Source organism: Crassostrea angulata, chromosome 8 (assembly GCF_025612915.1).
Source record: "Crassostrea angulata isolate pt1a10 chromosome 8, ASM2561291v2, whole genome shotgun sequence".
Lineage (NCBI taxonomy): Eukaryota > Metazoa > Mollusca > Bivalvia > Ostreida > Ostreidae > Magallana > Magallana angulata.
Window position 1 is genome coordinate 31,806,211 of NC_069118.1, and position 12,963 is coordinate 31,819,173.

A 12,963-nucleotide genomic window follows, 5' to 3' on the forward strand; every position below is an offset into this window, starting at 1 on the left:
ATAATAGTTACGGTACATGTAGTTAAATTATTTTGGAAAAAGAAAAAAAATTAACTTCAATTTACCAGCAATAACTATAAGGGCAAAAGAAAAGAACCAAAAAAAAATAATTTCTATTTATAGCTTAAGGATTCAAAGAAAAACAAAAAATAAAATACTGTGCCATATATATGTATTAATCATGGTCAATATCTGGGAGTATTAACAGGAGAAAATACATGTATAATACGAAAAAAAGTCAGGAAATTAAGGGGAAATTTGTAACTGTTTTTGCAACACTGTTACTCTCCATCAATATCTGATGAAAATATTTTCTAGGTTAAAAGAAAAAAAAATGAAAAGAAAATTACTGTTATTATCCATCAATAGCTGGGGGTCATATGAGAAGCCTGCCTTCTCTAGCCCCTCCCCACAGTCTGCGTGCTCCCCTGGCTTCTGGAGATTCAGCACACTCTTGATGTCATTTCTAAAAATAGATGAACAGAATCTGTAACAACTTTTAAAATTGTATTTCTTTTATGTTTGCAGCTAAGCACTCAATTCTCACAAAGTATTGAAAAATATCATTAGAATTAAAAGCCATTTGATATTAATGAATTAATTACAGCATTTAATCAACAATAACAGACTCTTAAATGCTTCAATTATTCCTATAGTACTGCGGTATCATTATTATTATGTGGGATTGTATCATTCTTAAAAATCTTAAAACAAAAACACCCTAAAAATTTTATCAATAACTGACAGGAAAGATGGTACATGCATGTACCTCTTTTAGATATATAATCTAAAGCTTATCTATGGAATATGATGTAAACATGTACTTATATATAATCTATTTATATCAAAGACAAAATGCATTTGGTAACATATTCAAAGTAAATACAGATATCAAAAATATTTATGCACAAAAAAAGTGCAATTTAAAAGGTGCAAGGAAATTTCCCTATTTGATCTAAAAATACATATCTTTTGAAAATATGGTTAGAAATTGAACAGATCCTCAATTAAAGTATTACCGGTTTTTTCAACTCTCAATAATAGCATTATAATCAGGCTATTTTCACAATATAAGGAAATATTAGGTCTTTAACACACAGAGACACCATGTACTCACTGTATTTCCTCATGTCATGTCGACTTCCTTATCAGTTAACGATAATCGTAAAGAGCGATTAAATAAATCAAATGGGAATTCAAAATACTCTAAATTTTAAGGAAACTTAAAATCTTAATACATATCACATGAGTGTTAAAAATTAATAATCAAAATAATGTTATCACCAGCTATTTTAGAACCTGTATCGATATGGGTAATTAAGGGATAGAGGGGAAAAAAGAGACATTCAAAAAATTATCGTTATACCAATTTAGTTTAAAATATGGTACGCTAAAAAAAAAAAAAAACAGTCGTTTTATTTATTCCTAGTACATATAAGTCCTAAGGACTTTCAAATCGCTCTAACATCTATCGAAATTCTGAGATTTTCAAAATACGTACTGCATATGAAGAATGTTAAGGTATAAATTACACAAAACATGTAATTGTAAACTGACTGCATAAATTTTTCACATCAGATACTCTTAAAACTTCAATGTTAGGTTAAAACCATGCAATGATACAAGAAGGGGGTGGGTTAAATTTAGTCAGTTCATAGCGTTTACTTGTGAAACTGCTCCAGGATCTTGTGTTCCTTCATTTGTTTGGTGGATGGTCTAGCCATGGCTAGTATGTTGTCTGTCACCCTGAAATATCCAATAACGATATCTCTCAAACTATTATTACATGTGTATAACCCCCCCCCCCCCTGTTCCTTGCTCTCAATTTTTAACTTTTTGCAATACAGGGTATATGGATCTTATTCTGTTTCTCTCTCTCTCTCTCTTTCTCTTTCTTTCTCTCTCTCTCTCTCACCTCTCTCTCTTTCTGAGTCTTTCAGTCTCTCTCTCTCTCTCTCTCTCTCTCCATTTTTTAATGGTTTCATTATTTTCATCAAAATTATTTTTTCATAAAAATTTTAAAATCCTACCAGTTGGAATAGAGTCCCTCTATCGCCATCTGGTCGATTGTCCAGTTTTCTGAGGTGCAATATTTGCATTTTTTGCCCCCACAGAACAAAGCACACTGCCTCTCGCCCGAAATCAAGGACCGGGCATGCTCTGAAAACTTGGTATACTTAGCTGAGGGGTGTCTGCCTGTTAAAAGGAAATTTAAAAAAATAAAATTAACATATGAATTATTATAAGATACTGTAGATTCCTTATTTTACGCGAGTACTTAAAATTTTTTTTTAATTCTTTCATAATAAATAGACTACTGTAAATTCCTAATTAAACTAGGATTTTAATTAGGAATTTACAGTAGTCTATTTATTATGAAAGAATTAAAATTTTTTTTACAAGTTTTCCTTCTTTTTTTTTTTTTTTTTTTTTTTTTTTTGGGGGGGGGGGGGGGGGTTAAAGAGGGTATGAGTTGATTTGCATACATACATGCACATACGTTGTATAGTGTTTATGTTTTTCAATCATGCAGTACAATGCATGTTTAATTACTATCGTACTTGTACAATTCTTTTTATAAATGTTAATGATATTTAATTCTTTTTTCCTCTTTTTAAAAAAATTCTTTATTGTTCTTTTCCTTAATGTATTTGTATTCATGGACATTAAAATAAAATTCAACAGAAACACATGAATACGTACTACTGCTTTCAAGAGCAAACATGAGGTAAACAATATCTCAAGGGTTTTTCCAGATCTATTTATAAACGACAACTTATATATACTGCTCAATAACAACATTAGCTGTTTTTTGAAATAAACAGTCTACTGAAGTTCTGTAATACACATGTACCAATAATATTTATGAAAATTCCAATATCAATAAATAACACAAAAAAATAGCACCTTAAATATACTTTGGTGAGGTTCTTAATATTAATATAGAAATGACTTTGCAATTAATGCAAAGTTATAAATTGCGTGCAGAGCTTAGAAAAATTCAAATTTAAAATTTTGTTCACCAATTATCTGATATTGAAGCCCATGAATTATAATGGAGAGACTGATTGCATTTATAATAGCCATTGCCCTCACTTTGATTTCCAGTACTCATGGTAAGAGCTTTTAATTGTTTCTTTGCATCATTATAATTAAATTATAACAGTTTTTAACCTATAACATTTAAACATGAAATTGATCTTTAATAAACTTTTAAATTTTTAATAAAATATTGATCCATCTAATAATACTGAAGCATCATCAACAACTGCATTTATACTAGAAAGAATTTAACTTTACTAATTAAAAATACTTAAGAAAGAATTTAAAATGCATTCATAAAAATAACTTAACGATATAGATGTACTTTTTTTTATAATTATTTCAGATCACACACCAGAATAATCTGGTTTAATTTTACTTAGGAACTAGCTATCTCACTCCTCACGTTTTGATTTCATTGTGCAGATGATCATAACATTATACATGTACAGAAAGAGTACGCACGCTTTCGCGCAGCGTTTAATTTGTATTGTGACGTCATCTTTTTGCTTGGTCAATGACGCCATCAGGCGTGATAGTTTCAACTGCAGACATTCAGCGAAATGTGTTGAAAATGGCTCGTTAATGCGTAAAATTAATGTTATATTGTGGAATAAACATAACTGTCTCGAAGTAGAAGCTATATGTGGGCTCTGGTCGAAAACGTGAAGAGGGTTCAGCAGGTCTAACCCTCTGTCACGTTTTCTTAACCCGACTAAATATAGCTTAATTCATATATTTCAAGACAGTAACCATGTATTTTATATTAATGACCCTTAATATGTGATGTTATATATTATTTTATTACTTATATATGTCTGAATGCTTTGATAATACTATAAAGATCACCTTTTCCGCCTTTGTCAAATAAAAATAGCCATTATCTGACAAAACTTGGATATTGGGCATACAAAAATCAACTTTGATAAGACCCCTGGAACAAACCAGGAGGTAAAAGGGGTTTTTTATTTGACCATTTGATGCCTTTTAGCAATAACTTTGATATGTAGAACAGAAAAAGAAATTCCTAGGGCAAAAGTTTTTAAAAATGTGCAAAATTGATACATTTCAAGCGAAATCCCATAGGGTTCTATGTTAAAGATTTACAAACTTTGAGATGACCCCCTAAACAAACGGTGTGGCTTAAAATAATAATTATATCAGTAGAAATTCAGGTAAAAAATTTCATTAAAAAATCTAGGGCAGAACTAATTAGACCCGGCCTCGTTAAAATAAAAACAATTTTATTTACTTAATTATGACAAAATGATACTGACTACATATCTAGGCAAACTGGATAAAATCTTATAAAATTCTTGATATTCAAAAAGTTTTTATTCAAAATTAAATTAAATTGTAACTACCGGTATTATAGAACTCGTCTATTTTAAGTGCAAAAAGGTCACAAAAAAGTTCATGCAACTTCGTACAAAATGTTTTTGTAATCCGGGCGTCATACTCTGAGTGTGACCATTGTGCACAATAAAAAAACAATATTGGAAGAAATGAGTTTACTTAGTCAAAAATACTGACAACAAATGCTGAATCAAGCTGAAATTGTATTTTAAGTGCAAAAAGATCAAATTATCTGGGCCAAAACTCAGAGGGATGAATACTCCCCCCCCCCCCCCCCATTACCATTGTATATCTTTAAGTATCTTTTGTGTACAAATTTCAGTGATATACCTCTCAAAAAATTCTTATACAACAACAGGGAGGAGTGGGATACCTTAATGTTTATTTAAACAATAAAATGCTTTCTTTGGTGATTCATTCGGGATATGAAGGTAGCGACTTTGCAGGAAAAATACATAACCCGCTAACACATAACCCGCATGAATTGTCAAAGAAAGCATTTCATTGTTTATATTAACATCTTTCTTTAACTAATTAATAAACTGATTATGAAAAGTTAGTAAAACTCACTAAATTACTGTAAGAAATAGAGGAAATTATGCTTGGTAGATGTAAATATAAAACTGTAGTTTAATTTTTTGTTATTCATTTGTTTGTTTCACAGGTTAAATTTGTGCTTTGGTTTTACAGGGGTTTTTTTTTTTTTTTGGGGGGGGGGGTATTGTTGCAAAGAAATTAGTTTCACAGCATTTTAAATTTAAACAAAAAATTATTATTTAAGGAATGAATTTAATTTTTTATAGTTCTATATATATGATATAAAATGGTTTGGAGCAGTTTCAGTTAATAAATCGCGAAGCGGTTTATAAAAAAGCAAAAACTGTCCCAAACCATTTTCTATCGTATTAAAGTAATAAATATTGAATTCATTGCTTATGATTTAATTTTTTGCTATTAATTGTTCATAAAACATTCATTTGACCTTTTAAAATTACATCAAATTGTACAAAATCAAACGTAACGTCAGGTGGATTGATATATTTTTGATGTTATTCTTAATAAATATGACATGGGCAACATTCTTGATACAATATAAAATAATATTTGCCAACCAGAATGCGTGTTACAACCAGAATTAAATTATTTAAGTTTTATTACGATTCTAATTAATAAATTAAATTTCACAGGAGCTGCAGCAACCCACAAACCTTGTCTATGGTCTGACAAAAATGGAAAAATCACTGATGAGCCTTATGATGAAGCATCAGAAATTTGTTGTGAAAAGTCAGGGAAACACACAAAAATAAATCACCAAGGACATAAAATTGATTGCTGCGGGGGTAAGTTGTTTTTCCGTTTCACTCTGATTTTTCATTGTTTATTTTTTTCTGTTAAAAAATAACAATCAGTGTAACATGTCTGCTAAATACATACTGTAAATAAACCAACTTTATTTCACAATTTACTAGAGATATATTTGTTCGCAGTGACTAATTTTTCAAGATCAAAATGTCGATTTTAATCTAGAAACTTTAATTAATACCTGACACAGATGAAGACTGGTCTGCGGCAAGAATTTATATTGAATTCGCGATAACAAGGCTTTCGGAAACCTCGCTAAAATATCTCACAAGCAAATAAACGTTGGTTGGCAAAAAATATTGATGTGATTGTATATATACATGTATGTACACACAATCATACAATGCACTTTCACTTTTAGGTATTGGAGGGGTGGGGGGGGGTCAAATTGTGTCAAATGTTAAGAGGAAGCTTATAAATATTTCATAAGGGCTAGATACTGCAGTGCTCTTAATTTAAATGAGGGTATGACATGACATTTACTCAGTTCACTCTCACCAGGGGAGAATTATTCATAAGGATATATATATAATTTGTGCACATTTTATTCACCCATGTGAACTGTCTGCACGTAGAAATATTAGTTAGCAGGCCTGATGCATAAAAATTGTATTTTACCCTTCATTTTTTGTTTACATCAGAAAAATTACATCACTGCTATTTTTAAACCACGTACCCCAAATCCAATTCGGGGCCCCAACCCCAACACCCCCTAAATCCAACAGTGATATCCCCAATCATCCAAAACATGATTTCTCTCATACTGTGATAAGAGTATAACTGTTTTGTATTGATAACAAACAGAAACCACGATAGACACCGAATCCCAGGTCTGCTGTGTGAATCAAACTTATGACAGTCCCATCACACAAGGAAACGATGCTGGAAAGCACAGAATCTGCTGTGGTAGCACCCCTCACATTCAGCATGCCAATTGTAAGTAAAGTAATACTAAATAAACTCTAGCAGTTCAAATTCAAATAATATTGTAACATATAATTTGATCTTAAAAAAATGGCTGAAACAGCTAGGAAAGACTGGATTGTGCCTAGCCATAGTCATAGATTTTTGCTATATAAATCCTTGTATGAATCAAATTATTTCTGAAAATTCTAGAAGATCAGCTTAAACATCTTATAGACCCAGCTAAGCTTCCCTATTTTAAAAGATCTTTACTTTTCTTCTGCATGCAGTGACAGACCACTACTGCTGTGGAGAAAACTACATCTCCAAAAATCTGGGATGCTGTGCTGAAAAACCTTACAATAGGTCAAGGTCCTATTGCAAGAGAAATACCGGTACCGTTTTGGCCGTCGGAGAAGGTATTTGTGGCTCACAAATTTATAATCGGAGCCACCAAAGGTGTTGCAGTTTTTCCACTCTCCACAACGTCTCGGAGGTGGACAAACAATATCGGTGTTGTGGCAGCGAGCTATACAACAAAAAGACTAGTCAGTGCTGTAGGCCCCAAAATATCGTACAAAACTTGACTGGCCAATGTTGTGGAAAAGGTGATTATATATTATAAGTCAATCCAGAAATTATTATGTTTTCTACTTTATAATTTTGGTCTCATTATGAAATCATGAAGAGGACACTGTAATACCTTATCTGGAAATCATGTTCTTACAACTGTAATGTCAGCCAGAAATCTGTTATTTTGAATATTTTTAAATCATTAAGATTTTTGAAAGTTTAAAAAGTAAGTATAATGTACATGCATGTGTACATAATAAAGAAAATTAAACCATAAATCCTTCTGACCGACTAAAAATTCCACATGAGATAATAATTTAAAAATTCAACTATTTTTTTTTTTTTCAAAATTTTAAACTTTTTTATTTCCATCCATTTTTTTACAGCATGATCTCAAAAATACATTTTATTAATTCACTTGCTTTCATAACATTTGTATATAATATGAAATATTTACATTTTCCAGTGTCTTAATTTGCCTGTGATAACACTTCGCATCGATTTTGTACTATAAAACCCATAGATAACTTCAAATGACGCCAAATTGAGGCGCCCGATGAGCGGAAATTGCTTATTTATATTTAAATATTAAATCACACAATGGCTTAAAATTATATAAATATAAGTAATAAGAAATCATTCTTTGAATATAATTAAGTAAAAATTTTGATCAGGGCGTGATCAAATCTATCATAAAGCCATTTGGGCTTTATTGGATTTGATCATTCCCCAACCGAAATTATCACCTCATAATTCATACTCAACGAATGATTCCTAGTGTCTCAATACATGTAGCTATATATAAAGCTAAATTTGGTACATTTATTTTGCAGGACTGTACAATACAAAAACGGAAATCTGCTGCCAAGGAAACACAATTACATCATTTGGTGTACTTGGTTGCTGTGGGGGAGGAGCCTATAACATCACTGACCCACAAGCTGGCTGTTGTTCGAAGGGGCCCAAGACATGGAAAGCTTACAGAAAAGACAAAGAGATTTGCTGTGATGGTATGAACTATAAAACTATACTTTTACAATACTGTGGGTTCTTTAATATTTGTTGAATACCAATTTTCATGGATTTTGATGTTGAGTTGATCCATGAAATTGAGTTTATTCATTGATTTGAAGTGCAATATCTAATAATATATGCATACATGTATTGTATTGAAAAGTATAATCATTGAATCCATGAATTTACATATCCTCAATGAAAACTGATTTTCACTAAATCAACGAAAATTATAACCCATTGATCATGGTACTCTATATTGTTCTTACAACTTGAACCTGCGATTTGATGATGGCACTTTAATTGTTGCACCCATCTCATTAAATGAAACTTCACTATCTAAATATTTCATAAGAGAGAGGCACAATTAATTCATCTGCTCATATAAAATCACTAGATATTAAAAAATGTACACACTAAAATCCAGTTACAATATATTTGGAGTAAAATCCTATACTTTTTAAGGGACCACCTTACCCTGGGAACATCAGGGAATTCACAAGTAATGCACAGATCGGAGTCTGCTGTTTGGGGGTCCACCCCCTCCCCCTGGAAAATTAACCCTTCTTAAATTCATATGGTAAAGGTATCAAAGATAGGATTATACAAGACTTCCACCCTCATCCCAGCTAACATTCCCCCGGCCCTCTTCCCTTGGACCCCCCCCCCCCCTTCTCCTTCCCCCTCTGCCTTTGGGAAAATTTTCTGGATCCCTGGACTGCAGGCCAATTATATTCTACTTTAATTAATAAAAGTATACTTAATAATTATTAACACTTTTAAAAATGTAATGAAAAAACTGCATGAACTTTCAAAGAATTCATGCTACAACTGTATTTTATACTTTTTGAGATATGTGCAAAATAAAAGTCTCAGTCTTTCAGATACTACCACCAAACGTAAAGGCAATAAATAATAAAAGCATTAATTAGTACACATTGACTCTTTTTATCAGGGGCAGTTCACTCTGTCCAGACTAGTGTCACCGGGAACCAGCTCTCTTGTTGTGGGAACCAATCATATTCTCCGAGACAGGAACTGTGCTGCGGCCACGAGACTAAAATCGTCCTCAACAAAACTGCCTTAGATCATGATCAGTGCTGTCCTAATGGCCCCACAGGGCAACAATATGGCCCCACAGGGCAACAATACAACTCCTGTAAGAAGGGCGAACCAGTGCCAACAGAGGGGTCCAGCATGTGTGGCAAAGCACCCTACAACCAAACCAGGGACCTCTGCTGTAACAATGAAGTCCACAGAGACGGGACGGCCATTGGAAAAAAATGCTGTGGTTCATCGACTTGGGCCTATTTTCCTAACAATGAAACTTGTTGCTTTAATGAAGCGAAACCTAAAGCTTTAGGGTGAGAGAACAATTTTTTTAAATGTAAATCTGTTCTAGATATAAGAACCATTTCCTCACCCAGGTATTCTGCGATAATATAAATATGACATATGAAAATTACATCTACCCTTTCAAATAAAGTACATGTAATACAAAAAATTCTAAAATAAAGTTCAATTTTGCGAATTGTTATAAGCCGGGATCTAATAAGATAAAAAATATTGTTCACCCTTGTAAAAAAAAAAAGTCTACAACTAAAAACTATCTATTGGCATGATGTTATACACAGTTAATAATTTGTGATTTTGATTTACCGGTAATTATATAGCAAGACGACAAATTGTCATTACAAATTTTTTGCACAACTGAATTCATACGAACAAATTCTTAAGCTAAACTCAATAGTTACGGCTACGTAATGAACACAAAGTATTTTTCCAAATTAAAAATGATAAAGAATATGCCAAGCCAATTTTTGAAGCATAACAGAGATTTTTTTTTTCAATTATATGCAGATGCTCTGGAAAGCTGCCCAGTTCCAAAGACAAAACATCTATAACCCTTCCTGGATCGCCTCGGACTAGCGGCATCTGTAAAATTTGTTCCCCCGAATGGAAACAACCACAAATGGTCGAATCTCACATCAAATCCCAAACTATTGACATTTGCACTAAAAAAGGTAATTGAGTTAAAAAACATATTCTCTTGATGTCTCTTTTCAAGAAGTACATAGTAAAAAATAAAGGGATTTTTAATAATATGATTTTAAGAAGAATATACATTTAAGTTTTGAGGACTTTTATACAGTACAATTTGTTCTCTTTAATTTCACATAAGCACTTCATTTTTCAGCAATAAAACTGCAAGTCATTTCTGTCTCACCCAACACCACCACCTTACTGTTTCCGTGGACTTGGCTGAACGTTTCATACAGAAAAAACATCTACAAGAGGGATGGCAAGACCACCACCCCCGGGAAACAATCATTCAACCTCTTCTTGCCCTGCAGGTGCGACAGGCTGGACAGTATGAGGGGTAGGCCAGCATTACTGCTAACCAACATAAATTTCAACACCCAGAGAATATTCCTTGGAGACGGAGACCTGATTTTGCCCTTACGAAAAAATCTGATGAATCGTGTACAAACGCTCTCGAAAGTCTGTCCTAACAATGTAGTGAAGAATATCTATTCCCTACTGCAGATCTCGCCCACTGAGTCACGGAAAGGTAAGTGACGACTACGAGTCAACTGACGCACCAAAAACGTGTCAAATACGCAACAGGGCATCAATTAGCTGCAGGTCTGTTGCTCCTGGTCTGAAAAAATTCAGATGGACAACCTGGGAGGTACAGTGCTACCCATTAAAAAAATTGTATATTTATTGCGCACAAAAACTCAATGCGCTAGTTTGTGACTAATTAAAAATGAAGATATTCAGTTCCAACTTGCAGAATTCTTTGAGCTTATTTGAAAGTGAAATCTCAACACTTTTTTTTTCTTGTGAAATATAATAAGCAGAATCCAAGTAGTTCATCAAAGTTTTTCACTAAGACTTGCTCAGTCAGAGCTCAGTCAATGATGAGTGTACATAGTTTTTATCAATTAAATTAATTTGATATGAGTATGAGAAATAAGAACAAAGTTCCTCAAATTTAATCTTTATTCCATCACTGTCCAATAGATGGTATTGAAATGGCTTTAAATTGTTTTTACTCTATAAAATAGAGTAAAATAGAGTACATGTATTATAGGTATGTATAGAATCATTTCACCTTTTTTTTCTTGTTTTATTTTGTCCAAACCTTATTTGATTTTGTATTATTCATGTGTGTCTTGGAAACTAGACATTGAGTTTTTTTTTTAATTATAAAAAAATAACCAAATATTAATTTTTGTTTTTAACTTCGCATTTGATAGCACTGTGAATATTCATTGCTCATTTTTAATATTTATTTAATAATATACATTTGAAAATGGGGAAAGAATAAATGATCAATGTGTCAGATAAAAACTAAATTCAGTATTGAACATTGAACACCATGAATTATGTTAAATTTTGCTGGACGACAGAATAATTTAACAAAGCGTGACAATGTAAAACAAATTAATTGGGGGGGGGGGGTGTGTTAGGAGGTTTTAATGAGCTATTTGTCAGACAATATCTTTTGGATTTTGTCCCATAGAAAAAAAAATAATAATGTGTTTATTTTTGTTAAAAGTTTTGGCATTGTAATTAACATTTATTCATAATGTGATTATGTAAAAACATATCAGCTCTCCATTACATGTATTTCATTATCTACCTTATCCAGGATGTTTTAAATTGTTTTCAAGACAGGCCTCTAAATACCCAAGGAGTGTCTCTTTATCCCTAAATGTCACTTCAACGTTATCAGCTCCAGTTTAAGATGACGTAAAATTCGATCATGAATTCGAAAATCCCCGATACTATTTTTAAATGAAAATTTCAAGCAGTTAAAATTAAATACCTTTAATACATTTTTTATAAAGTTTTAATTCCTGAAATCTTCTACAAGAATTATCGGTCTTTAAGTCAATCTTTAAGTCCAAACAGTTAAAGCAGCTGTCTCATGTTTGTTTCATATAATTGTTAGACCATAATTAATCACCTTATTGTCTACGGACTTTTCCATTTTTTCCTATTACGACAAAGAGCACATGACGAGTGTGACTGGTCAGCAGAGGATGCTCACTCCTCTTATAGGTACTTGATCCTACCTCTATCTTTTTAGAGGTCTGTGTTGCGATCTGCTTTGAATTTGTATTTCGTGTTAATATGTATTTTTGAGATGGTTGACAGTTTGTTATTGTCATTTTTCATGCATACATCAGGGAGATTAAGTTTCAACCATTTATGTCAACCGGTGTTCATTTTTTTTTTAACGTGTAATACTGATAATGACCTTGCTGCACTTAAATTTTCATGAAAAAACATATTTTATTTTTAGCTCACCTGAACCGAAGGTTCAAGTGAGCTTTTCTGATCACCCGTTGTCCGTCGTCCGTCCGTCCGTCCATCTGTCCGTCCGTCTGTAAACTTTTCACATTTTCAACTTCTTCTCAAAAACCACTGGGCCAAATTTAACCAAATTTAGTACAAAGCATCCTTATGGAAAGGGGGTTATAAATTGTAAAAATAAAGGGCACAGCCCTTTTCAAAAGGGAGATAATTGCGAAACAGTAAGTATAGGGTGCATGTCTTTAAAAATCTTCTTCTCAAGAACCACTGCACCAGAAATGCCAATATTTACACAAAAACTTGTATATATAGTGAAGATTCTAAATTGTAAAAATCGTGACCCTCGGACCAAAACTGGGGCCCCAGGCGGGGTTCAAAGTTTAACAT

At 32.4% G+C, this 12,963-nt stretch overlaps 3 protein-coding genes across 5 annotated transcripts in view; 2 read left to right on the forward strand and 1 right to left on the reverse strand.

Moving 5' to 3' along the window:
- The window catches only part of LOC128160211 (nucleolar protein dao-5-like), a 148,455-nt gene that overhangs the window by 64,449 nt on the left and 71,043 nt on the right, over positions 1–12,963 (forward strand). The window lies entirely within an intron of this gene.
- LOC128160209 (protein tyrosine phosphatase domain-containing protein 1-like) overlaps positions 1–12,963 on the reverse strand; it is a 35,188-nt gene that overhangs the window by 13,631 nt on the left and 8,594 nt on the right. For all 3 annotated transcript variants that reach the window (XM_052823496.1, XM_052823498.1, XM_052823495.1), the window contains exons 3-5: positions 2,031–2,196; positions 1,666–1,746; positions 351–466 (exon numbers count right to left, since the gene is read on the reverse strand). In XM_052823496.1, the coding sequence (XP_052679456.1) occupies positions 351–466; positions 1,666–1,746; positions 2,031–2,196 (363 nt within the window). The remainder of the gene's footprint in view (positions 1–350; positions 467–1,665; positions 1,747–2,030; positions 2,197–12,963) is intronic.
- On the forward strand, positions 2,996–12,561 carry LOC128160210 (uncharacterized). Its single transcript, XM_052823499.1, has 8 exons — positions 2,996–3,116; positions 5,586–5,738; positions 6,565–6,696; positions 6,960–7,271; positions 8,070–8,246; positions 9,206–9,614; positions 10,111–10,274; positions 10,448–12,561. The coding sequence occupies exons 1-8, from the start codon at positions 3,056–3,058 to the stop codon at positions 10,828–10,830; spliced, it is 1,791 nt and encodes a 596-aa protein (XP_052679459.1). The 5' UTR covers positions 2,996–3,055; the 3' UTR covers positions 10,831–12,561.